Below are 26,071 nucleotides of genomic sequence, written 5' to 3'. Positions count from 1 at the left end.
TTAATTATCGTTACTTGTTCACAATACTAACTCATTGGGGTTTGACTCTGGAGTTCCTCATATATAGCCTTTAGGAGTATATAGCTTTTTTTTTTTTTTTTTTTTTTTTTGAAACATAGAGATTTGACGGAAAAACTAGGCAGTTACAAAGTAGCAAAGTAAACTGGGATAGATAATCATCTTCCCATCCTCTTAAGGCCAACTTAGTTTTAATGTAAGAGTCAGTCACACATGAATTTAAATTCTCTTTCTACCACTTCATAGGTTCATACCCTTGGGTATATTCAATCTCTTTACACCTCAGTTGCTTCATCTGTAAAGTGGGGGTGCTGTGAGGGTTAAGTGTAATGGGAAAATAAATGGTTGTGAATAAAATCACCTTCTAGAGCCAGTCCCTTTAACAAATGAAAAGTACTTTGTGCTGCTGATGCCTTGAAAAATAAGTGTCTCTGCATAGTGAAGGAAGAGAAAAACTGATACCTCCAACATAATCCAGTAGGGAGAGGCTGGAGAAGATTGGAAGAAGTTTTGACTCATTCCCATTACTTTCCAATTTCAATGGACTTTACTAAACCTATGACGGCTTGGTATTTTCTACTAGCAGGGAGAAAGGACAATTTCACATCTGGTGGTACAGCAGGGATGTACAGTGTTGGTCTGGAAGGCAGGAAAAGCCAGAATGAGGCAAGCCCCCAGGGATTCACAGAAGTGACGATGGTTTTGGGTTTCCACCGGCCATGAGATTGGTGGGGTTTCCAACAATTTTACCAGATCTGGGAAGCCACCAGCTGACATTTGGCTCACATGTGGAAAATATTTATGTCGTTCCCATGGTAATCAATTGATTAATGATAACAATTATTATTATGCATGATTATTAACTTTACAAATCACTCATGTGAAAATCAATCATTGGCATTTGACTTTTTCTTCTATTGCTTAGAAGCCTTTCAGAAACCATAGGTCGTGCTGTTTATAAATAGCCAGAATCTTTACTGCATAAGCAAGTTTCACAAAAATATAAAACCACTGGGCTTCCTACAGTGGTGTGGATCCAGATCTCATTAACAAATTCAACCTGCTCACCCTTTGGTCTGCCATCTCTCTCTGTTAAAGATGTCACCAAACCCTATCAAAGTCACCAATTAAAAAAATTTTTTTTTGATGTTTATTTTTGAGGGAGAGAGAGAGGGAGAGAGAGAGAGAGAGAGAGAGAGAGAGAGAGAATCTGAAGCAGGCTCCAAGCTCTGAGCTGTCAGCACAGAGCCCCTGGCAGGGCTTGAACCCATGAACTGTGAGATCATGACCTGAGCCAAGGGCGATGCCTAACCAACTGAGCCACCCAGGCACACCTCAAGTTACCAAGTTTTATGATAATCGTGACCCTTCTGCCATTTTCTTGCTATAGTCGATTTTTTGCCAAGTCCTATAGATTCTAGAGCCGTAAAGTTTCTTCGGCCTGTCTCTTCATCCCAGTCAGACCACTATTAGCCTGATTCAGCTGGGTTGGCTCTCTCCCGAGCTGATGTAGCAGTGGTGTCTCTCCTTTCTGCACTCCCATTGAATCTCCCCTCAAATTTGAATAAATTTGTCAAATTAATTTCAGCAAAGCCTGATGTTAACTATCAACTACTTCAGTCTTCTTTTGAAAAACTATCAAACAATTCCCCATTGCCTATCATCTACAGGGGGCACATTTCCCCCACATTGTAACTTCCCTTTTCTCTTTCACAGGTAAATGCCTTCCCTGAGATTCTTTTCAGGGATAAAAGAGTTTCTGAGTTAAGGTCTGAAAAAACTTGAAAGAGGAATTTCAGCTGGAAATTGCTTAGACCATGGGGAAAAGTAAGCAGAGGAAGATCCAGAGTGATTGGCCAGGAGGAGACTTTGAAAATCAGCTAGCCTTCCCCAAACTTCCAGCTAGAACAGTTCCCAAAAGTCCCCAGAGGACAGCTGCTACCCTTTTCTTAAATTTTTCCAGAGAAGTAAACTCCCTTGAGAATTTGTTCCAGCTGATTTGCTGTTGTATTTAGGTTTCTTTATCATAGCTGTTCTTGGTAATTACACAGCAGCTTTCATCGGAAGAGCCTTTAAATAGACCTGATAATGCCTCTCTGAGGTAGGTAAACACAAAGTATCATTATCCCCATTTAACAGATGAAAGAATAGAGGAAAAAGGGCTTGGGCATCTTTTCCAGTGCCTCGGGATGGGTTTTATTTCCTCTATTTCACAGAGGAAATGTCTCTAGGGTTTTCTCACACCACCCTTCTGTGATTCTCAGGGTCAAGTGTAATTGAAAATGCCTTAGCTTCCCATCTTCTGACATTGGTGCTGCCCCTCTTCCTACCACCGTGAGTCTGGCTGCATGATGACAGGGGACTGGTCAGTTGTACACATTATTCAGTTTTTCTAAGATGGAAGTAACTTTAAGATTTGCTTGATCATATCATAAAGACAATTCATGCTTGCTGAGAAAAATTCTGTCTATACTTATAAGCAAAAAGGACTTAGTATCTAATAGGTGGTCAATAAATACTTCTTGTGTGAATGAGAAAATGATAAATTAAAGAACGAATGCGTGAAAAGAGTCACTGGTAATCCCACCTTTGAGATACACATCATTACAGATTCTTTATCATCTTTTTTCCCCCTCTCATCTGTTTTAACTTCCAGTCAGTGAGTGTGGTGGTGAGGACATGAGAAGGCAGAAGGGGATGAGGAAAAGTCATGTTTCTGAACTATAAGGTGGGAGAGTCAGAGAGTAATACTTTGGGGTACAGTCTTATTAACACACACCCAGATCTAACCTGCCACCTTTACTCTGCACTGCCCCAAACCCTTTTGTTTTTTACGCCTACTTGCACATGTCCAAATAATCAGTCTTATCGTTACCACACATCCATGAGTGTTAGTGGATACCTCTGTCTTTCTCTTTGTTCTTTGAGATTATTATTGTCTCATAGAAGGGGAGCTACCCCGATAGAGAAATGTTACCAAATTTCAGTTATTAGCACAATATTGAACCTTCATGATATTTGCTATCTTCACACACTGATATTATTTAATATTTTATTTAAAACTGCTCACTAAAAAAAGAAAAAAAAAACCGAAAAACAAAAAACATAAAACTGCTCACTTAAAAAAATGTGTAATACCATTCTACTCTAAGGTTCCCAGGGCTGGTTGCTCCCAGAATCACCTGGGAAAGCTTTTACAAAGTATCAAGAATGGGGGCAACCTCTCAGAGATTCTGGTTTAACAACCCAGGGTGGGACCCAGCACTGGTTTTTGTTTGTTTGTTTAAAGCTTTCTGTGGGATTCAATTGCACAGGTAATACTGAGAATTACTGCTCTAAGCAATTGTATTTATGAATTATGGGCTTCATGGGTTAATTGTTTATTTCCAATACATGCTCAAATCTAGTAATACCTCAAAAATAAATAACCATTTAAAAATTTTTAGAAACGGGGGCGCCTGGGTGGCTCAGTCGGTTAAGCGTCCGACTTCGGCTCAGGTCATGACCTCACGGTTTGTGGGTTCAAGCCCCGCGTCGGGCTCTGTGCTGACAGGGCCTGGAGCCTGCTTCAGGTTCTGTGTCTCCCTCTCTCACTGTCCCTTTCCCGCTCATGCTCTGTGTGTGTGTCTCTCTCAAAAATAAATACACGTTAAAAAAAATTGAAACGCAGTATTACCTAACTTGCTACGAGAAATTTAGAAAGGGCTTTTTGTGTACCGTCTGAAATTGCCTCACGTCCTCCCGGTGGTAGGTCATCATAGTTGAGGACACGCTATAATAAATGGAAGAAACCGGGACTTTAAAATTTGAATCTCTAAACATTGGGTTACATTCCACCCCTGCCACTAGTTACGTGTTTGGCCGTGAGAAGATCAACCTCTTTGCTGACTATGGCTTTGCACTTCGCAATCCCAGATGACCACCTTCACACCCCTCACCTCAGCCACTGTAGCTCGCCAGGGTCTCCCCCAATTCTTCCCTGGCACATACGAATTCTGGGTGAGTTGGGAATGTGACCATGTCTTCCTGTGTGTGGATGGGGTAGTTTGCTCGTGCCTTTGCCTCTTTCCTCTGGAACCAAACCTGTAGACTGGTTAATGGTGGTAGAGGTAGATGCGACAAAAAAGCGTTCATCTGAACCCATGAAATGCAGGCCTCCCCGGGGCTTAGCGCATAAGCCTGAAGGGCCAGAACAGGGCCATGTTTACGCTGTACAGAGCACTTCACACTCCATCCCTGGTCCTTTACTTCACGAGGGACCATGGCTTCCGGCCAACTTGACACCCGCTGCATGCCCTGCCCTGCTCCTTCCACACCTCCCAGATTAAAGCTTCCTTTAGCAACTAGAAGCAGCTGAATATCTTCTTTGCTTGATTACCTATATAATCCCTAATTCTAATACCTAGTACTTAGTGCCTTTCTTCTGAAGAGCATAAATTGCAATGGAAATGGCATCTCATTAATCCTCCTCACATCCCTGTGAGGAAGTTGAGTGGCAAGTATTACCTCCTAGACTAATCCTCGTGCCTGCGCGTGGGACACCGGGTCTCACTGCTCACTAGCACGGATGCTTGCTACCGAACGAGCTGGCAGGGACAACCAACGTTTGTGTGATAGGAGAAAGCTCTTCTCCTTGTTCAAGGGAGAAGTGGTTCTATGCAGCCTGTCACAGAGGAGCCATTCGAGCTCTGTGTAGCTCGGTGACAGGGGGAGATAGAGCATTACTCACGCTAGTGATGGACTCATAAGTAATGCCTGCTCTTAAACTCCTAATAAAGCTCAATTTTTAGACTCTGCTGCCTCCTGAGAACCAGTCTCATTATTGAGACTTCTCTTTCTTTCTTTCTTTCTCTCTCCAGCCCATCTGGCCCGCTTTTTGAAGAGATAAAGTGACTTCCTGACCTGAGGAAACTGGTACCTGCTCACTGCCCAAGAAGAAGTGCAGAAAGACACAAGGATACTGTTGAAAATTCACGTTCGGGATATAACAGACCTGGCTACAATTCCTTGTCTCTGAGAGTCTGGGACGCAACGGTCAAAACGAATAGATTAACAAAATCAGCATTCCGAAGGAATCAGCGTTCCTGATGCTGAGGGGGACCATGGCTAGATCCTACCTCATGATCTAGAGCCTGATTTTATCCATTACTCTAACTCCAGGGAGAGATTTCTCTTGGGGAAGCTAGGAAGCTTGTTCTGAGGAACTGGAGCCAGCCTCCCGCCAAGCGGGCTGTTTCCAGTTGGAGAGTCACTGCAGGAGTGGCCATACAGGAAGACAGTGAGAAAAGTTAGTTAGGAGCCGAATATATTACTCCAGGCTTCTCTTGGAATATTCATGGCAACACATAGGTGTCCATCTTCAATTCAAGAAAAGGGAGTTTCGGCTGATACCTTCTAAACGGGCCCAGAATTTGAGTTTAGGGGAAGAATAATTCTATGAAACCATCCTGGGGTTAAGACAAATGAAGAAGGTTGCCCTTACTTTTGGGTAGACACATAGCAAGGGACTGAGGCAGGCCTGGGGTGTATCTGTGTGTGTGTGTGTGTGTGTGTGTGTGTATGCTGTGGAGACAATGAGGTGTGGCTTGTGGGATCCAGCTTAGGGACACCCTGCTGCTGTGGGTGAAATAGGAATCTCTTATCCTCCTCCTCTTTTCCTCTCCCTCCCTGTGGGGAGCCAGTTCTTTCTGTTCTTTGCTGCTTCACCAACCCTGGAGGGCCTAATGCTAAAGTAAACCCTAGCTCCAGGGCTCTGTGAGGCTGAGAGACTCTCCAGCGTTCCCCCTGCAAAGGGCATCTGTGTGGAAGGCTCACAGACCCTCCCAGTCGGCCAACGCATGACACTGCCCTCTTCAGTTATCAGATCTTTGCCAGGCGGAAACAAATTATCTTGGGAAAATTGACCACATTCTCTAAAACTGAATTGTGAACACTGTACTGTGTGGCTTGACTTATTCTGAAAATTCTCTGGTGCAGTAGGTACCCCAGTCTCATCATGAGGACATAAATCCCTTAGAGTCTGGTAATTCCAATAACCTTCTCTATCACCCATTTCCCCTCTCCTCATGTTAGTTTACCAGAGTACTTTGAATTTTGCAACACATTTCCCTCAGACGTATCTTTCAGTAAATTACTGTTCGCATTTTCTCCCTTCTTCTATCATAGATATGTAGCAAATTGGAAAACAGAAGCAATTTTTTGTTTAGTCTTATGATTTTCGAAGTGTGGTCCAAAAGCCACCAGTAGCAAAACCACCTGGGATGTTGCTAAATATGTAGGTTCCTGGGTCCACATTCCTGATCAGTTCATGAAGAATCTCTGAGGTAGGGCTAGGGAAGATATATTTATTTAAAAATCTCTATTGTTGATTCTTAAGAGAACTACTGACTCACGCAAGACTTTCTGAGGTCGAGGAAAGAGGATATTTTTCTCTTATAAAGGCTTTGTATTGCTGGAAGAGCTATTAATATATTGCTGACTTGGATCACTGCTCAATTGCCTATATAACTTTGCCGTACAGACTTAGTTGAAAAGTAACAATTCAGTTAGCGTCCCTAACCTGCTTTCAGATGCCTGCATCCTATCACTGGCTCTTGTTATAAACCGAATTGTTTCTGCCAAATTTATATGTTGAGGGTCTAACCCCCAATGTGACTGTACTTGAAGACAGGGTCTTTGGGAGGTAATTAAGGTTAAATGAGGTCATAAGGATAGGGCACTAATCCGATAGGACTGATGTCCTTATAAGAAGAGGAAGAGACACCAGAAATCTCTGTCCCACTCTCTCTGCCAGTACACCCACAGAAAAGGCCATGTGAGAACATGGTGAGAAGGCTGCTGTCGGTAAGCCAGGAAGAGAGGCATCACCAGAAACCAATCCTTCCGGCAACTTGACCTCGGACTTCCAGCCTCACAGAACTATGAGAAAACAAAGTCCTGTTATTAAGCTACCCAGTCTGTGTGGCAGCTCAACCAGGCTAATACAGACTTCCTTACAACTGTCCAACCAACAGGACCACAGGGCAGAAGAGACCAATGAGGCTCACACTCACTTTTGGGAACTAAGCCTCGAGAAGGGGCCTTCTATGGTCAAACTTGCACAACTACCTCGAGAAAGGATCTTTCTAATTTCACCACAAAATAACCATACCTTATAGCAGCCTACCAGCTACACTCTATATGGAGAATTTGGAATATGGGGAGGCAGGCTCCTTATCTAGTCCTGTTTGGTGCCCAAGCACCGTACATATGCAGTAAATGTTAATGGATAACAATGTTCCAGTAGAGGAAGGGCAGCTAGTAGGGATAATAACAAATACGGCTAATGGAGAGAAGTGATTCGTATAAGCTTTTGTGGCGGACTCTAATTAGTGGCTATAAAGCCATAGACACGAATTTCTTTGTGCTTTCAGAAATTCTAAATGCTTCTTACGCTCTGAGACCCTATAGTTTCCTTGCCATAAAAAAAGTGAAACATTTTCCAGAAAAATCTTTCAGAGTTGAGAATTATTCTTTCTAGGTCAAAAAGACTGTTGTTTTCTGGAGCTCGGGCTCTCAGTTTGACTAGGCTGATGGAAGGCTTGAGGGGCTCCTGTCTGTACAGGGGGTGCTTCTTCCCTGGAATAGAGTTTTACTTAGACTACCTGCTGCTGGTTTCGTTTGCTGTGTCCTAAGTCTGGAGAAATCACAAGCCTTGACTTCATGTGAGTGCATTACAGTGATGTTGACATAATTCCATTTTGCTTCATCTGCTTTTGTCTCTTCCCAAGTGTTTACTCTCAGAATGTCTGAGTGACAGCTGAAGTTTGTTAGGCTTCTAAGGATACTGAAGTGACTGCCTAGAATGAGTACCTTCTCTCCGTGAGTAAGACCTCCACAGACAGAAGAAGATGCCTGCCTTCTAAACACACACGCGAGTGACCGATTTGGAGAGGTTACCTGCTTTCTTGGGATCTGTTGGCAGTGCATACTAAGAACTGTAAAGTTATCATATTTTCTGAAAACATTTTGTCCCCTTGAGTATCCAGCTAAAGAAATCCACGTTAAAATTCCTACCACTTTGCACCCAGATCTGTGATGGCCTGGAGTCTTCTTTGTTATGTAATGGAGACATAAACCTTTACAGAAAGCAAAAATTTGATTGCTCAAACAGATGCATAATCAAAATAGAAACCGTCCACCCAGAAGCATAAACACTCAGTTTAGGAAACAATGTGCTGAACATACTTCCGTATCCACACGCTCAAAGCAACAGTTAGTGAAGTAACATGCCTAACCTACTAAGAGTAGTAAACGTAATTTCTTGTCAAGAGTACCAGGTATTTTTTGTCCCCGAGGAAAACTGCCAGGAGACTGTAGCAAAGGAAGATGGAAGAGGACAAGTTACTCTCATGCTGAATTTAGCTTTTCCACGTCAGAAACTGCCTCGGTGATATGTGTGTAGTGAAGCCCTCAGCTGAAACCCAGCCATGACTGAAAATTCTGGGCTGTACTATTTCCTGCCGATCCCCATAAGGAACACTTTTGCCTCCCCTTCCAATGGAGAGCACTTGTTTAGCAGTTTTGTTTTCTTTTTACATATGTCTTCTTCTTCTGCAGTGGCTCTTCTGCATTAGCATTGTCTTGGCAACCAAAAAATTTCACCTCATGTCATTGTCTCGGCAACCAAAGAGTTTCCCCACGTTTCCCTAAAATAATTATTGTGTAAACAGAGTTTGAATAAAAATGTCTTATGTACCTCTAAGAAAATTTAAATAAATAAATAAATAAAGTACGTAACAGATAGTTTTTTGAATACAATTTTTGCTTCACCAAGTCCAAACTATTGGTTGAGAAATACAATGCCTAAGTAAATATAAAGCCAAAATCATCACACGAAGAAGAAAACAAACAACAAAGTCAACCACAGATATTTTCTCCTGTCGTACCCAACACCAGGAGTTTTAGTAATAGACATATGTGTCATACCAGCTTATCTTGAGAGTTTTCCACTGTACGTCAGCATGCATTTTCTTTGCATTCTCATCGGCTGCAACACCCAATTCCTGCAGAAGGTGGGCCCTGGGGGTGATGCAGGAGCCCTAAGAAACACTACTAAAGATGCTTCAAAGGCTCATAACTCAATAAGAAGGAGACAACCCAGCTAAAAAATGGCCAAAGGCTTTGAATAGACATTTTTCAAAACAAAAGGAACACGTGGCCAATACGCATGTGAAAAGAGGCTCAACATTGTTAGCCATTAGGGAGATGCAGACCACAGTGAGCTAGAACTTCACAGCCACAAGGACGGCTATGGTCAAGAAGATGACAACAAGCATTGGTGAGGATGTGGAGAAATTGGAACCTTTACACCCCGTTGGTGAGAATGCAAAGTGGCACGGCTGCTTTGGAAAACAACCTGACAGCTCCCCAAAAGGTGAAACATTTGTTCCTTGTTTTCTAAATACCATATGAGCACTTCCACTCCCCAGTATACATATATATACACATCCACAAGAAATGGAAACATAGGTCCATACACAAACTTGTACACAAATTGCCCATAGCAGCATCATTTATAACAGCAAAAAGTGGAAACAACTCAAATGCCCACCAACTGATGGGTGAATAAAATGTGTTATAACCAAACAATGAAACACTATTCAGCCATAAAAAGGAATGGAGTACTATTCCGTGCTTCAATGTGGATGAACTTTGAAAACATTTTGTTACATGAAAGAAGCTGGTCGAAAAGACCACGTATTGTGTGATTCCACTTATCGGAAGTGTCCAGAAAAGCAACACTATGGATCTCCGGAGCCAAGAAAGTGGATTGATGGTTGTCTAGGGCTGAGGGGAGCAGGGGAGAGATGGGGGCTGATTGCTAACAGATATAGGGTCTTTTGGAGGGGGGTGATAAATGTTCTAAAATTAATTATGGTGATGGCCGCACAACTCCAAAACTACTGGGTTTTACACTTCAAATGAACGAATTGTATGCTATGTAAATTACATCTCAAGAAAGCCATTCGACATGAATCCACCATGGTTTTTCTAATGTTTCCAATTGCTGACATGGATGGATGAGGAGGACAGAACAGACTCCAAGCCTGGCCTAAGCTCTGTAGTTCACTCGAAGGTGGATAAAACGGACACTTTTAGCAGAAACGTTATCACTATCAGAGCAACACTTGGGATTCATGCCATGAGAATCCAGCTCTAGAAAGAACATATCGTATGGTATTAGGAGTCCTAACAAGTAAACAGAAGAGCAAATTAGATATAAATAGAACTACTCTTGTGAAAATAAAATCTATCAATTATTAAGTGTTCATAGCCAGGCACTATGTTTAGTGTTGTACCTACATTCTTCCAACATTCAGAATTGCCCAGATGAAGTGGGTATTAGTATGTAAACTTTCTAGGTAAGCAATCTGAAAACAAGTAAATTACCTAAAGAAAGCCAGCTTATAAGTGGTCCAGGTAGGATCTGACCCACGTCTGTGTGACTTTTGGGTCTTAATTACTATGCCATAGAACTGTTTAAGATATTTTCATTATAACATAACCATTTCATTGGTACCTCCTCTTATGCCATACTCTCTCCCTTATTCATATATGTGTATTTCCTAGCTTTACTTTGTAGTCCCTAACTACAAATGTCATTTTGGATGAACACTCGGGAAAACCTTCAAATAGGGAGATTACAGGGATTGCCACTGACAGTCGTGGTGTAGTTGTCATAGTTACCAACCCACCCAATTGGTCTTTGCTATGAGGCACACACTTCTGCCTCTATATAATACACCAATATTGGCTGGGTTCCATCACAGTATCACTGAACCCTGTTAATGCATACGAAGTAGAAAGTGCTGAGGTTCTAGTGTGCATAGTAAAGCATTAAAGTTTTTCCTTCAAAGTTTCCCTCTCGGACTCACAGGTATTACATTCTCTCTTCTAACCCCTTCCATTTGCCCAGGACGTTCTGGTGTGGTTGGTCTTGAGGGGTGCTGAAAATCAGGGCCACACAGCGGTCTGCTGCTTTGTTCTAAGCGGGATTTACATACACAGTTATTTTCTTTTGGTGAAAAACTGATTCTCCCAACCCAGTAATTCCTCACTCAGAGCCAGACTGTGAGTTGTTGACTGAGCTGCATCCACTCCCACATACAAAATAGACCTTCCGCTGCTAAAAACACATGTCGAAAATCTCTGTACAGAAAAACTTAAAGCTGGCAGCCGGCAATGCGCACTCTGGCTGTGGATACGCACACAGACACGCACACACATCCATCTATCCGCATTTTTCCACAATGCCTTTACATTTGCAAGGACTCTTTCTTCTCTAATATTGGTGCTGTCTCTCTTCCTCCTCCTCTCCATTTCACCGGCCTCGCCTGTCTTCAGAGGCACCTGAAGGCACATAAGGCAGGGAAGTGAAACCGACTGTAATTCTTCAGTTCACTTCTCTGCAGCCTCCAGTGAGCCAGTCTCCATACGGTGGCCCAGCTGAGCTCTGAGGAAGTTCAGAGTCCCTGCGCAGGTGCAATTTACCAACCGCTCACAGGCGCGCTGGGAGCCCAGGACCTGACATATGCATGTGAGGGGCTCAGGGACAGCAGAAAACGAAGCCTCCAAGCTTGACTTTATGAGATTAAAAAGAAAACGGACTCTCCTCTATGAATGGAAGAAACCGAAGGCTTTTATACCTAAAAAGGCCATCATTTTCCCTTTGAAGAATTATATATAAATTACTGAGAGTAATCAGAAAGTCTAATCTTCCCACTTCCTTCTGATGCCCTTGTGTTCACCTTCGGGTTCCCTCTACTTCATTCTTCTGGTCTTAAGAGTCTCTGACTAATTCTGTGCTCCAGTGAAATCACAGATATGTTCGAGAGGTTTCTTGACAGGCAAAAATGTATTCGAGTAAATTTTGCTTAATGTATCTTTTAAAATTAGTAAGTTAATTTTAAAGAGCATTTTCTGTTTATATATGTATAACACACATATGTGTGTTATATGCATGCACATATACATATATGTATATATACACACACATATATCTATATCTGTATATATCTATATATCTATGTTTTTGTTTGTTTGTTTGTTTGTTTGTTTTCCTTCATTGTCTCAGCCTATCTTCACCAAAACCCTGGCAGGTAGAACTATAATTATTAACCCATTTTACTGATGTGGGGTTCAGCTAAAGTGGAGCTAGGACACATATTTAGGTTTATGACTTCAAAGGCAATGTTTCTACCATATTATTGCTTATTGTCTCAGTTCAAATTAACAACAACAACAAAAAATGCTGATTTTTTCCACTGTGGAATTCAGCCATGTACTTGATAATCCTTGACAGGTCCTTCCTCTATGATTTGGACAATACTTCCCACATAACCCCTAGCTACACACACTTTCTTTCTGGCTCTGGAAGGTACCAAACTTTTCTCTGCCTGGTGCTCACGTGTGTTCTCTTCTCCCAGCACGTTCTTTCCCTGGGAGGCACACCTTGCCTTCCTCCAGACCCATCACTCTGGATATCTTATCTTTCAAGGCTCATCTTAAACTTCTTTGTAGAGAAAGTCTTCTGTGGCCACCCCGATGAGGTTATAGCACTTGGTTATGTTGTCCCACTACATGGCAGTTGGCTACTCTATAGCATGTATTACCGGTATGACTGATTTATGTAATTCTTTATTCATTTTCCTTACACTGTAAACTACACAGAGTCAGCAATATGCCAATACCTACTTGGGGGATAGTCCACATCAGAACTTCTTGTTGGTGGTTTATTGCAACGCATGATCCCAAGTTCCCACTGTCGGGGTCGGTTGGTCATAGGCATGGGTTTAGAAAAGCTGCCCAAGGTTGTGAAGGTCCCCTCGCTTCTCAGGTCTCCTGCCAGTTCCAATTATACTGAATTATCAAGATGATTTTCCAAAGAATGCGCTATATTTTCATCTCCTCCTTTGGCATAACAGACTGTCCCCTTTGAACTCTGACACTTCTGAAAGTACTGCATTAACTAGCACAAGAACACAGAGGTTTTTGTTTTTAAGTAGGCTCCACGCCCAATGTGGGGCTTGAACTCATGACCCTGAGATCAAGAGTTGGATGCTCTACCAACTGAACCACTCATGCACCCAAAGAACACAGAGTTTTTAATAAAATGTCTTGATTAACTCAGATTACAAATATATGATTACTGAACTGAACTGAATCATTAAGAGTGAAATACCACGATTGACCTTTTTTTCTTGGGGAAACATTCTTTTTTTTTTGTTTCTTTTAAGGACTGACTTTTTTCTTTTCAATGGAACACCATCTATAACCTTGTAAACTATATAAGTTGGGTATGTAGTGACTTAAATGCTTCTAAATTTGTACTTCTTTGTCCAATAAATATTGAACACTTACTTACTCTCCAAGCTCTAGAATTTCCTTGCCCATCTTTCTATACTGCTAGTCCTTTTTTTCTTTCTTTTTCAGATGCTTTATCTTTTAATAATTTCTTTGATTTCCCATATTGCCTTATATTTTCCTTACTGCTTCTTTTTCTTCTTTTTCACTTCCCTAGGATTTATCTTCTCTCTTTGCATCATAAGTATTCACTACTTTCATTTCCCCACTATTGTAGGCTTTCTATACTACCTTTCTGCCTTAATTCTGATTTTGCAAATAGTCCTAACCCTATTTTCATTAATATTATTTGTGACTAGATAGACTGTTTTAATATTCACAGTGAAACAGACATATTCACTGGTTCATCTGTGTTACAACTGAGAGTCCTTCTTCTGGTTAAACTCATTCTCCTGCCTATATCATAATAGTGTTTCTTTTTTTAAAGAAATCATCATTAGTAATTCATGCATCATGAATTATCTTGGAAGTTAATGGAAAGGACATAACAATGAATATATTTTCTGAAAGTCTAAGTGAATGACAGAAGGTATAAACATTTATGGCATAACAATTGTTAAAATGGTTTTCTTGAAACAAAATATAAACAGAATAAATTTCCAATTAGAGTAATCTTATTTTATGTTATTAGAATATACAGGCTTTTTTTTTTTTTTTTATAATTCTGGCTTCTACCTGTTGTATTCATCACCTATAAATATCACCAGTGTGAATAGCTCTCTATTGTCCTCACAGAAACAAAGCGATACCACTCTAGTACTCAGTGCACAGAAACCTAGAGGAAAAAACCTCTTGGTTCTAATTCAAGCACCTAGGCTTTGTTTTAGTTTGTTCCATTTTCACAGTTATTTTTCATAGTTAAATTTAAAGTTCTTATATTTATTAATTTATTTAAAATATATTGGCTTATTGTATTTTTAGTACGTTCGTTTCATAGTGATAAATCCCAGCAAACCCATTACATAGCTTTTTAATCTCAGAACTGATAATTAGGTATGGTAGACCAATGGTAAAAGATTTCAGCTTTCCAATATATTCCTCTCACTCCTTTTCATTGTTTGGGTGGGTTGAAGAAGCATTAGGAAGTTGTAACTTTTAATCTCTTCTGTGGTGTGATAAAACAAAGATATGGAAGGCTTGGATTAGAGTTTGCTTTCTGTCCAAGCCATATTTATAATATACACTCATAACAGGGGAGTATTCTTCAAATGATGATGACCGACTTCCAACTCAACCCTATCTAGATAATTAGACAAAATTATCTAGCCTCAATTCTGAGCCTCAATTTTCTAATAGCTAAAAAGATGAAAAGAATGTTACAAGGACTAGAAAGAATGTAAGTAATATGTCAAACTCATGGTACGTACTCAATAATGATAGCTACTATCACTGTTGGTAAACAGCAGTGTGTGTGTGTGTGTGTGTGTGTGTGTGTGTGTGTGTGTCTAATAATCTTCAAAACAACCTTCATTTTTAGTTCAGCATCAGCTTTGTCAATTCACACTTAACTGAACCAAATCCTAAGTGTTCACTTCAATTATATTTAAGGCCAATATCAATTCCAATTGAACTCACATTTCTAGATCAAGGTCAGGTGCTTGATCTACTGAGGGAGACAGACACATGAACCAAACCTACAAACCTACAACAGTGCTTCTTCAGAGAGTAGTCATTTTTGAGAAGGCAGGGAGGTTCTATAGGCATACTCAATCCAGTAAATTCACTCCAAAGTCAAGAGTCCTGACACCACTTACCATTTGATCAAAGCAGCTGGAGATCTGGGATGGCACTTAGAGAAACAATTGTTCATGTACTCATTTATGTGCCTTGATTAGCCTGCTGGATATGTGCACGTCAATCTGAGCAATGTGTTAAATGTATCTAATTTCCTACTGGAAATCATTTAAATATCATATAAATGATATTTAAACCTCTTCTGAATAATGACTATGTTAGTTGGTTCTATATATAATATGCTTGATAAAAATGAGCAGCTCATTCACTTTTTAAATTAATTACTATTTACCTTCTTAAGATTGCTACTTAAATTCTTAAGTTTTATTATGGAAAATTGAAACTAATTTGGCATTGGTAGCATTATTGAGACTTGTATTCTTTCCAAGCAGAGAAAGAAAGATCAGTTGGATTCTTTCCACTAGAAGAAGGACAAAATTTTGTGTCCATTTTGGTCACCGATGTATCCCAGGTGCCTAAGACAGAGGTTTCTAACTATGACTCACAGAGCAAATCCAGCCTGCCTCCTGTTTCTAAATAGCCTCCCCTCCACTCCCCCTGCCCGCCAAATGGTTTTTACATTTTTAAATGGTGGGGAAAATATTTTAAAAAGAAGAATATTTCTTAAGATGTGAAAATGATATGAAATTTCAGTGCCCACAAGTGACATTCTAATGTAACACAGCAATGCCCATTCATTTACATATTGTCGTTGGCTGTTTTGTGCTACAAGGGAAGAGTGGAGTAGCTTCAACAAAGATCGTGTGACTTCCAAAGCCAAAAATAATTACTGTTTGGTCTTTTACAGAAAAAAAAAAAAATTCTGACCCCAGAACTAGAACAACATCTTTCCTTAATTTTTTAAAAAGTGAGATCTATTAATACTTAACCCTCACATGTTTCTTTCCACAAGGAAAGTCTTGAGTCTATGTATAACTCTAAGAATGATCACTAGATCATATCCTCGCATGGAGAGGCTCATAGCAAGAAGCAGAACACTGTGGATGAGAACAGTGCCATAGTGCCAGGGCTCAGACTTTGGCTCCATCACTTACCAGCTGTGCAAGCCTGGGCAAAATGCTTAACTTCTCTGTGTCTCGGTTTATCCATCTATAGAATGAGGTTAATTATGGTACCCATCCCTTAGGGCTGTTTTGAGCATTAAATAAGTTCATGTTTGTAAAATGCTTAGAACGTCCTCGGGTATGAAGTGGCTGTTGTAAATAAAGGAACTTTTTTTTTTCTTACTGTATTTTTAAGTTAAGAAAATAGAGATACTTAGAAATCAGCTAAGGTAATGAGTAAACCTCCACATGTTCATAAATATGGAATAAATACAAGTATGAATTAAAATTTAAACATGTCCACTTTTTGTCAGTAAATCCTCTAAGCCAATACAACACATTAATATCTACTCTAATTGCCTTTTGATTGTAGGATATAACTATTTGGCTCCCATACCTGTGGTATAATTTTGTAATCAATGGTCCTGTTTCACATAATAAACAAATTGTGTTCTGAATGGTTGAGTAACTTCTGATACAAAAATCTAACTACCTAACAACTTCTAATTCGAGGGCATCAAATTGATATAAAAGGAAGTAACAATTTAGAGAATACATGGATAAAAGATTAGTTTGCTTTGCTCAGGTTGTTTTTCAGGCCTTATGAGGAGACCCAATCGAAAATATTGTCCTACATTTAAAGAGACACTTTTTAAGCACCAAAGCCAGGAATCAAAAAACTGTGTATTAGGAAAGCTAATGGCTTTTTAATCATTACAAGTCATTTTAGCCAATAGATAATTGTCCTTCTGATGTTTAAATAGTTTTTCAAATTAATTTATGTGAAATCTTTAAATAGACTTTTTTAGAGAGTGAAATCTTTATAAGGTAGGCTTCTGTCTTCTATAAAATATAATCTCTGAAAAAGTACACTTCAGTACAGGACTGTAAAAGGGACTGTAATAGCTGATGGTTAAATGTTTTACAAAATATGGTTATTTTCACTAATGCTTTTCTATGACAGGTGTTTTCCTGTAGGTTCAATAGGCTTTTGTTATGTGCGTTAGTAATGTAGATTGAGGAACACATTGGTGAAGTGCGACACTGAAGCTTTCTTATTTTATAATCTTAATTCTTTCAACTTTCAATGAGCATTTACTTATACATCGTGTGAGATGCAATGAAAATGTGAACAGGAAGGTAATGAATGCAGTCCAAATGGACTTATTTGAACGACTACTAAATTATGCATTCAATTTTTAAAAATACAAGGAAAAAAGAAACTTTGGGGATTACTTAAGCTAAACTTAGACTATATGTCTTCTGATATTTACTTTTTAATGCCTTAAACATTGCATATTATGTCACTTATTAAATTAAATTTTCATGCTTTAGAAGCTTTCAATAATGACTTTCCCAGAAACTTTTTCAAGAACTTATTTTTTAAGTTTTATATTTCTTGAAAAAAAAAAAAACAAAAAGAAAATAAGAAATAAGACTTCAAATGTCTTAAGTTTTGTCTACCCAAGTCCTTTTCTCTTAAATTAGTTATGCATATATTTGCATATAAGATAATAAGTCTCTTATTTTTAATTTATCATTCTCAATGCTTAATTTGCTAAGATAAAATACAAATTTGAGCATAAATGGCATATTTGGAAAGACTAAGCAACTAAAACAAAGATTAAAAATTAATTTGGGTATTTATAAGGTCTGTAGGCTTGGGTTGCTTTATTTTTCTAGATGTAATAAAAATTCAAAATTACTTAATAATCTTTAAAAATATTAAAAATATTGTTATTACACTAATAGCCTTACTTTCTATAGAGAAAACGTATTCTTAAACAAGTAAATTCTTTGTGAAGTCATTCTATTTCCTTATATTTTGTACTTTTTCTAACAGAGGAGTCAATTTTAATTTTTCAACCCCTTGCCTAAATTTGAGGATTTCTTTCATATTTAGACCTTAAGAAATTTAGGTGGATAAAAAGTAATAAATATTGTGCATCTCTAGTCAATTGTTTTCAATAAGTGATGCGTTTGCAAAAGCAATTGTTCAACACATTTATCCTTCTGTTAAACTACATGTAAGTCTAAGAGAACATTTTTATATTACGCTGACGCTATAATAAATGGGCCAATGTGATACTATTGGTCGCAACTTATAGCATCTTTGTCTACATTGAAGTTAAGATCCTGATGGGTAGCCTTACATTCTTTCTGCACATTAAAATGAGAATAATGTAATTAATCCCGAAAAATTAAAATGCCACAGTTATCAATAATGGAACAAAATCGAACTTGTATTACTTTGAGATCATCAATAGGCTCACATGAACTGTTTTCTTCTCTGCATCTTCCGCTTTTAAGGAAAAATACAGTTTCTCTTCCTACCGCAGAAGTATCAGATTCTTGCAGCATCCATGACACTTGTAAGCATTTAGTGGTCAGACGCCACTACATATCCTTCAAATGATATGGCCCAGTGAAGCTGGAAGGTGTCGTCACGGAGCCGGGAAGCCTGCTATCTTAGCCACCCGCCAGGGCAGAGCCAGCAGGCCCCAGCTGGTTACTGAAGCCAGGCTAAGGTGGAAAATGGATTTTGCATTTTGACAGTCAACTGTCCTAACACTGGACCCTGGAAGATACTTATTAGACAGAAGTGCATCAAGGGCTTGAGAAATTCTTTATGAGATCAGATCTGTAATGCTCCTATCCTCCAATCATTCTTAAAACAAGTTAAGCCTTGATCTTATTATCCCTCTGGATTTCTGAACTTATGCTAGATTTTACATGCTTTTAAAAATATGAACAAATACATGTTCAGGACTATAGCTGTGTTGTCTGTGAATTCTTTGAATATGTATAATATATGCTAAATTAAGTATACTTGTAGGTCATTTAGAAGTGATAAAAGTTAAGATTACAGAATATTAATCAGCAGTGCCCATTGGTGTGGTGACATCTGCCCATCACATTAAGTTTTGATCTTTAGACGAATGAAGAACTCTTACAAAATAAAAATACATTTCATGTTCTTGTCCATACTTAGACTCCTGTGCTCACTATTCAAGTACCCAAGGGTTTGGGTTCTTGCTTGTGTTATTGTCCTACTGTCATTTCTTGACACATTTCATTAACTCATCTCTCACAAATACTAGAAAATCAACTTAGAAGGTTTGTAAGTCCAAGGTTTCCCATACCCCTGTGGGCCTCACCTGAACCCCAGTGCTGTCTAAACTGTCTTCCTTCTCTTAAAACGTTTCTAGACGTTTTAGAAACATCCTGACTAAAAATAAATATTTAATTCCATAAAACTGCACATAGTGACCCCCCCCTCTTTAGATATCCTTCGGAATGGGAAAATGCCAAGATGGATTTTTAAACCATGTAACACTTTGCTGGATTAGGCTGGGGTCGCCTGACCTCTGAAATCATGATGTTTTATCATGAGAAACTGAGACGATACTGCTTCTCTTTTCTAAAAAGAGAAAGAAACCCTCTGCTAGGGCTCACTAAAAGGGGTTTTAAAATTGGAGCCAACGAAACACGACTGTCAATGCCTACAGTTAAAACAAACCAACAAACAACTCAGCAACATTTTAAGCAGGCGTCATTTCTCTCTCCCCTTTGATGTGAAGCCCTGTTTACAGCACACACAGACACATTGCAAAGAGCAACAACAAGTCCCCAACTTCTTTGTGACTTCAGAGCAGGCACGAGGACCTAACTGGAGCCAGATGACAGCCCTCCTCCCAGTTTTCAGCTGTTTCCCCTTAGAGATGGGAGCTACAAGGCATGATTCACTCCGACACCCTGCAACCTCTTGCTTTGCTCTCCTTTAAAAGTGAAAAGGAAGGGCTTTTTCCTCAAGATAGAAAAGTTTGCCTGGGTAGGTGATGCCAGAATTTCCAGTAGTGACCCTAATAGACAAAACCCTTGGGAGCTCTAACTTCCAAAGGGAGCAGACCTCAGTCACTAAACAACAACAACAACAACAACAACAGCAGCAGCAGCAGCAGCAAACCTTGAGTGTCTGACAGAAAGAATGAAAGCTCTCCTCATGGAGCATCCCCAGGGCGCTCGTGCTCACCCAAGGCAGGGAAGAGGCGGAGTGGGCTGGGGACTTGTCATCGCAGGATCCTTTTCCTTAAGCAAGCTCATTTTGAGATTTGGAGGGAGGATTGGTTAGAGAGGGTTGCAAAGCTGCACTTCTAACTGCCCCGGCCTGTGGCCCCACCTGCCTGTCAATTTCAGTCCACAAGTCCCGCATTTCTTGCTCTGGGGATGTTGAGAGAACACAGGCTTTCTAGCGCTCAGGGATGCTCTCAGGCCAGTTCCCTGCTGACCTTTAATGGACTCAGAAATCAACTTTCCCCACAGTCTAAATTGTTTGTTTGCGTTTGTTTTCAGCTTGCCGGAGCCTCCCACACAGCCCACCCCTCTCCCCCTCCCCTCTGCCCCCTCCCCTCCCTCCGGCCTTTCGCGCTCACCAGCCCCCCCCCCACACCCGCCCCCCCGTCCTCCTCTTTGTTGTCTCCTACCTGCTGGCCAGGCTCTGCCTGCAGTGCTGCCTGAAGGGCATCAGGTGGTAGTTCATGGCGTCCAGCAGCAGCTTCTGGCAGACCGGGTCGGTGCGCATGAAATCCACTGACTGGACCCGCTCCACCAGCTCCGGGGCCGGGATGAGCGCGAAGCGGAGGCGCTTCATGAGGTCGGGCGCGTACTGCATGCGGGTCTCGCGGTCGTGCTCCAGCCACAGCACGGACATCTGGAAGAGCGCCAGCTCCGACTCCACGGGGGGCGGCAGCGAGTCCAGCAGGGCGCGCATCTCCTCGAAGTTGAGCAGCAGCACATCCTCCACCAGGTACTTGTTGGCCAGCTTCTTGGTCTCCTCCAGGCCGTGCAGCGCGGCGATCTTGCACACCTGCTTGTAGTTCTGCACCGAGATCTGGTCGTTGAGGAACTGCACGCAGAGCTTGGTGACCTGGGGGATGTGCAAGATCTTGCTGACCGACAGCACCTCCTCCACCGTGTCCAGGGAGAGGGTCACGTTGGCCGTGTAGAGGTACTCGAGCACCAGGCGCAGCCCGATGGACGAGCAGCCCTGCAGCACCAGGTTGTTGATGGCCCGGGGACTGGTCAGCAGCTTGTCGTCGGGGGAGGAGGAAGGAGTCCCGGGCTCCTCCTGCGGCGGCGGCGGCTGCTGCTGTGGCGGCTGCTGCTGCGGCTGCTGCTGCTGCTGGTCCTTGGGGGCCCCCAGGCCGTCCTGGCCGCCGACCCCTCCCCCGAGAGGGGGGTGGCTGGAGAAGAGCGATCGGAAGTACTGCGAGCAGGAGGCCAGCACGGCCTTGTGGCAGTGGAACTGCTGGCCCTGGGCCGTCAGGGTCACGTCGCAAAACAGCTGCTTCCTCCACAGCAGGTTGAGGCCGTGCAGCAGGTTGTCGCTGTGGCTGGGGTCGAAGGTGGAGGTCCTGTCCCCGGATCTGGACATGGCGAGCTGACTCGGCGCACCTGGCTTTAAACCCTCCTCCAACCTGGCACACAGGGGTGGGGGATGGGAGGGAGGGGAGAAGGGTAGTGGAGGGGATGGGGTGTGGTCAGGGTGGGGAAGGGTGTGGAGGGGAGGGGAGGGTGAAGAACAACAATCAGTGCTCAGCTCGGCTCCTGCCCGGCGCGCCCCAGGACCCAGACCCTAGGAGTAAGGTCGGAAGGCAAGGAATCCGTGAGCGCCACCAAATGGGCCCTGTCTGGGGTCGGGGCGCGGGTTCAGCTCCCTGCTACTCCTCTCGCCACCGCCCACACACTTCGTCCCTCACTTTCCTAAAACCACCCCGGCTCGGCTCTTGGCAGCGACAGCGGTGGCAGCAGCGACGGCAAAGTGGCGGCGGAGGCCGAGACACCTCGTGGGCTTGTGTCCATGCCGGGCCTGAGGAAGGGAGAGGCCAGGGAGTGGGGACCCGGGGGTTCCCCGAGAGCGCAGAGGCGACCGTCGGCGGAGGTTCCAGGTCAACTTGTGCCTGCAGCTTTGCTCTTCGCAGTTGGTCCAGTTTGGGGGGGGGGGAGCGAAGGGGACCCGACAAGCGTGCGGGTGGGCGATTCTCAGCCCTCCGAAAGCTGGGAACCCCCTCGATTATCCGTGCTGCCCCGAGAAACTCCTAGGCTAACAGTGTGAGGTAGCAGATAAAGCCCTTTCTTCTCCCGGGAAAGTGCAGCGGAGCGCGGTGAGGACCAGCTCAGTGGACTCGGCAGAGGCGGGAGCTGTCCTTATCAATTCTAGCTCATTTCCCTCACCCCGGCCCTGCCTGCTTCCCTGCTTCGCAAACTGTTGGCTTCCCCGTCACCGCTCAGTTTTGCTCATTTTCCAGAGACGCCTTCAGACCTGGCAGGAGAATCCTTTCAGCCCCCCACCCCCGGCCTCCTCTCTCCCGCGCCCCCCCCCCCCCCCGCATCTCAAAGCGCGGAAGTTCAGACGTGTATCTCCCCTTCCCTCGCGGGGCGGCAGCGGGGAAGGCGAGGAGGGAGCCGGTGGGGCCACTGGGGCGGCTTTAGAGCCGGAGCCCGGAGGCCCCGAGGGATTCACGTGAAAGGCTGCGTCTCCCAGGGCAGCAGGAACACAGGCTTTAACTCCAGCAACTGTGAGAAGTTCAAGTTAACTGGCAGGTGTTGGGGGAGGGGGTGGGGGCTGGCCAACGTTGGGGGTGGGGTGGGGTGGGGTGGGAGGTGGAGGTTCCGTGCGGGGTCTCCGCATCCCACCCCGCGTCGCCGCGCGAAGCCGCAGCTTCCTTCCGAGCCCCTCCGTACAAGCCCCAGCGGCCCCCCACTCGGGCACCCCCACTCTCCTGGCCCTGGAACTACTTCTGTAAAAAAAAGTCTGAGCCGCCCGCATCCAGGCGGAGGACGGCAGGCCGGGGGAGGCGAGGCGAAATCGATCCGCCGGGTCCTTAACCTGTAATTGCACCTTCCAGGGCCGAGCAGAAAGGGACCCTCTGCCCACATCCCGCCCGCGCGCCCGCCCGCACGCCCGGGAGAGCCGCCGCCGCCGCCGCCGCCGCCGCCGCCCGGCTCCGAGGGATCCCGCCGGACCTGCCCCTTCCACTGCGGCTCACTCTCTGCCCTGCCTGGCGCCAGTCCTGGATCGCCGGCTTCCTATTTATATCACACTGGGCTCCTCTCGACTCACTTTACCATCCCGTTCCAGGTGGACCCTAACCTCCCTCGAGCTCCCTCCCCCGGCAGGACCCCCTCCCCCAACGGCCCCCCAAAGCTCGGGCTTTCCTGAAACATCTCCCAGAGTCTCTCCCTTTAACTGGACCCGGTCATACCTCTCTCTCGCTCTCCCCGCTTCGTTGTCTCGCTCCCCACCCCCCCCCCCCCCGCCCCATTTTCCTGTTCCCCTTCCTTCTTGCTCTCCTCCTTTGCCTTTCCCCCTCATCTGCTTTTTTCTTGCCATAGGAGTTTTATTCTTTATGAGCGTTTGCCACACAACCCCCCCCACCCCCACCCCGAAACACTCCCTCCCCGTCCCTTCCCCCGCCAACAACCCAAAAGACAGAACAAAATACACACAAGGCAGACACAAGGCCAGAAACTTACCTGCTTTCAACCAGCTGCAAAGTCAAGGCTCACTTAAGCTCCCCCCCAAAAATCAATTGTCCTTCCTTTTTAAAGGTTTGCTCTCTCCTTGGGAGGGGGAAAACACCTTCTGGATCCCAACTCCAGGCAATCACTCTTTACAATTTATTTTGTCGTACATCATTTGATCACCATGAATTAGCAACAGCAAGAAAATGTAGGAGAGGGAGAAAAGAGAGAAAGAGAGAGGGAGAGAGAGGGAGAGAGAGGGAGAGAGAGAGAGGGAGCAGAGCTTTCTGCAAGAGAAGAAGAAGAAAAAATGTACGTGTGACAAATTATGCTACCAAGAAACAACACATCATTATCCTTGGGCCTGGGGCTCAGTGAGTCGTAACGAGAGTAATAGGAAATCCACGGTTGGGGAGAGAAACGGTCGTGCTTGGCCAGTAGAGAGAGACCATACAGGGGGATGGATGCTGGAGAGACTCGCAAAATTATGGCTCAAGGCTATTGTAAAAATTGTCGAGCGTAAATGACTGCGATTTCAAACATCTTTGGAAGAAAGAAGGGGAAAAAGCGAGCCCCCCCTTCCTCCCTCTCCCTCTCTCTCCCTCTCTCTTCTCTCTCTCTATAAAGAACCGTCAAGTTTTAGTGCGCATTGCTAATTAGTCAATTTCTCTCTGCCTTCACAGGCTGGCGACTTCGCTGCTGAGCTGAAACTGCTAATTTCTGTGACCAGCTTTTTTCTTAGCTGTGATCTGGATGAATGAGTAGCTGTCTCACAGAGATGACAAAAATAAACTCTAATCCCCCCCAAAATTTCCACTACATCTTTCTCATGCATAGATTTATGATCTTCAAGCGCTCTGTGCAATATGCAAACTTTTTTTTGTGTCTGTATATATGCTGTTGTTTCCAGATTTCACTACATTGGTATGCTGCTCCCCCACCCCCACCCCCACCCCATGAAATGCAGAAACCGTCTGATCTCAAAGTATGCCAGGATGCCACTTTCTAGTGTCTTGATATTTGGGGTTTGTGTCTGATTTGAAAGACACTAGCCCTCGCCTAAGAGGTGAGTGGCTGAGTGTACAAACTGGGGGGGGGGGGGGGGGGGGGTGGGAAATTAGAACTAGTAGGACGGAATAGAGGACAGCCCTTCTCTTTACGTGTGTTTCCCTGTACTATTCAAGCTTTCTGATCTTGTTGGAAAACATATTTTCTCTATTATTTTGTCTGGTTAAGCAACCATCTCGGAACTTCTGTGTCAGCTCTTCAACAGATAAGGGTTCAGAAGTCACTTTTTTTTTTTAATTGAAAGATTATCATATTGTCAGATATGTCTTTCAATTAGGAGTGTTTGATTTGCAGGAGCTAGAGAGTCAAGTGCTAGGAAGCCCAGCTGCAATTTCACAAATGTAACCTTTAAACTTTGGACCTCATCTGGTATATAAGGATGACCACATAAAGCTCACATTTTTGACCCTGCTTAGCATGCAGAACGAAGCCCAGAATGATTCTGGAATTTCAGCTGTACCAGAGATTCATGTGTATTTTGGTAGAGGACACGTTCTCTAGACTCATTTCATGATGTATTGCGCCCTTACATTTATAGCCCTGCATTTTGGTTGTCAATGGGGGTTGGGGTTGGAGGTGTCCAAGAAAGAAAGAAGGGGGGTGGAGGGAAGAAGAAGAAGAAGAAGAAGAAGAAGAAGAAGAAGAAGAAGAAGAAGGCATGCCCTTGAATAAAAGGAACATGAAAGAAAGCTGGATATGAGTTAAATTGAGTTTTCTTTGCCATTAAAGATATGAATATGATTCATTCTAATTCATATGTGCTCTGATTAGTAAACTTATTAAAATACACGTCAGGGCACCACTGAAAGGCTGTCTTTCCACCTTCCCTTTTGATTTGTGAGAGATGGAAAGAAACCTGCTTAAGGGGGGGGGGGAGAAACTGAAAATTCTTTGGTTTAGAAATAGGGAATTCCCCATTTAGAATAATAAACATTAACATGCATGTGGGATATTTGCTCTTCAATAAATGGAGAAAGATCCAACTGAAGAATTTTACTCCTCACAAAGGCCCTTCTCCATCAAGGTCCTAGGTTGTCTGAGAGTAAGATACTTTATTCAGATCTTGTTGAGATGCTGCATTTGATATTCGTATGCATAACAAAAAGCTCAAATACATGGTAAAGTAATAGAAAAGGATTTTTTGTTTAGAGCAGGGGAAAGAAAGAGAATAGATTATCCAAATATTCTGGCCCTACTATTTGTTTTGAATTTTTCCTTTTTGAATTTCCCCTATTTAGGTCCTGAACAAGAAGATTGTG

General features: G+C 43.0%; 2 protein-coding genes across 2 annotated transcripts in view; one reads left to right on the top strand and one right to left on the bottom strand.

Moving 5' to 3' along the window:
* Window positions 1–23,808, bottom strand: part of KLHL14 (kelch like family member 14) — a 104,183-nt gene extending 80,375 nt beyond the window's left edge. The window contains exons 1-2 of the mRNA XM_030336764.1: window positions 23,757–23,808; window positions 20,705–21,697 (exon numbers count right to left, since the gene is read on the bottom strand). Coding sequence (XP_030192624.1) covers window positions 20,705–21,654 — 950 coding nt within the window. The 5' untranslated portion in view covers window positions 21,655–21,697; window positions 23,757–23,808. The remainder of the gene's footprint in view (window positions 1–20,704; window positions 21,698–23,756) is intronic.
* On the top strand, window positions 21,750–25,501 carry LOC115528022 (serine/arginine repetitive matrix protein 1-like). Its single transcript, XM_032595329.1, has 4 exons — window positions 21,750–22,301; window positions 22,441–22,798; window positions 23,129–23,361; window positions 24,428–25,501. The coding sequence occupies exons 1-4, from the start codon at window positions 21,750–21,752 to the stop codon at window positions 24,503–24,505; spliced, it is 1,221 nt and encodes a 406-aa protein (XP_032451220.1). The 3' UTR covers window positions 24,506–25,501.
* Window positions 25,502–26,071: the final 570 nt, after the last annotated feature.

The sequence above is a fragment of the Lynx canadensis genome, chromosome D3 (assembly GCF_007474595.2).
Source record: "Lynx canadensis isolate LIC74 chromosome D3, mLynCan4.pri.v2, whole genome shotgun sequence".
NCBI lineage: Eukaryota > Metazoa > Chordata > Mammalia > Carnivora > Felidae > Lynx > Lynx canadensis.
Note: the sequence above shows the minus strand (reverse complement) of the source record. Positions and strands in the feature narration are given on the sequence as shown.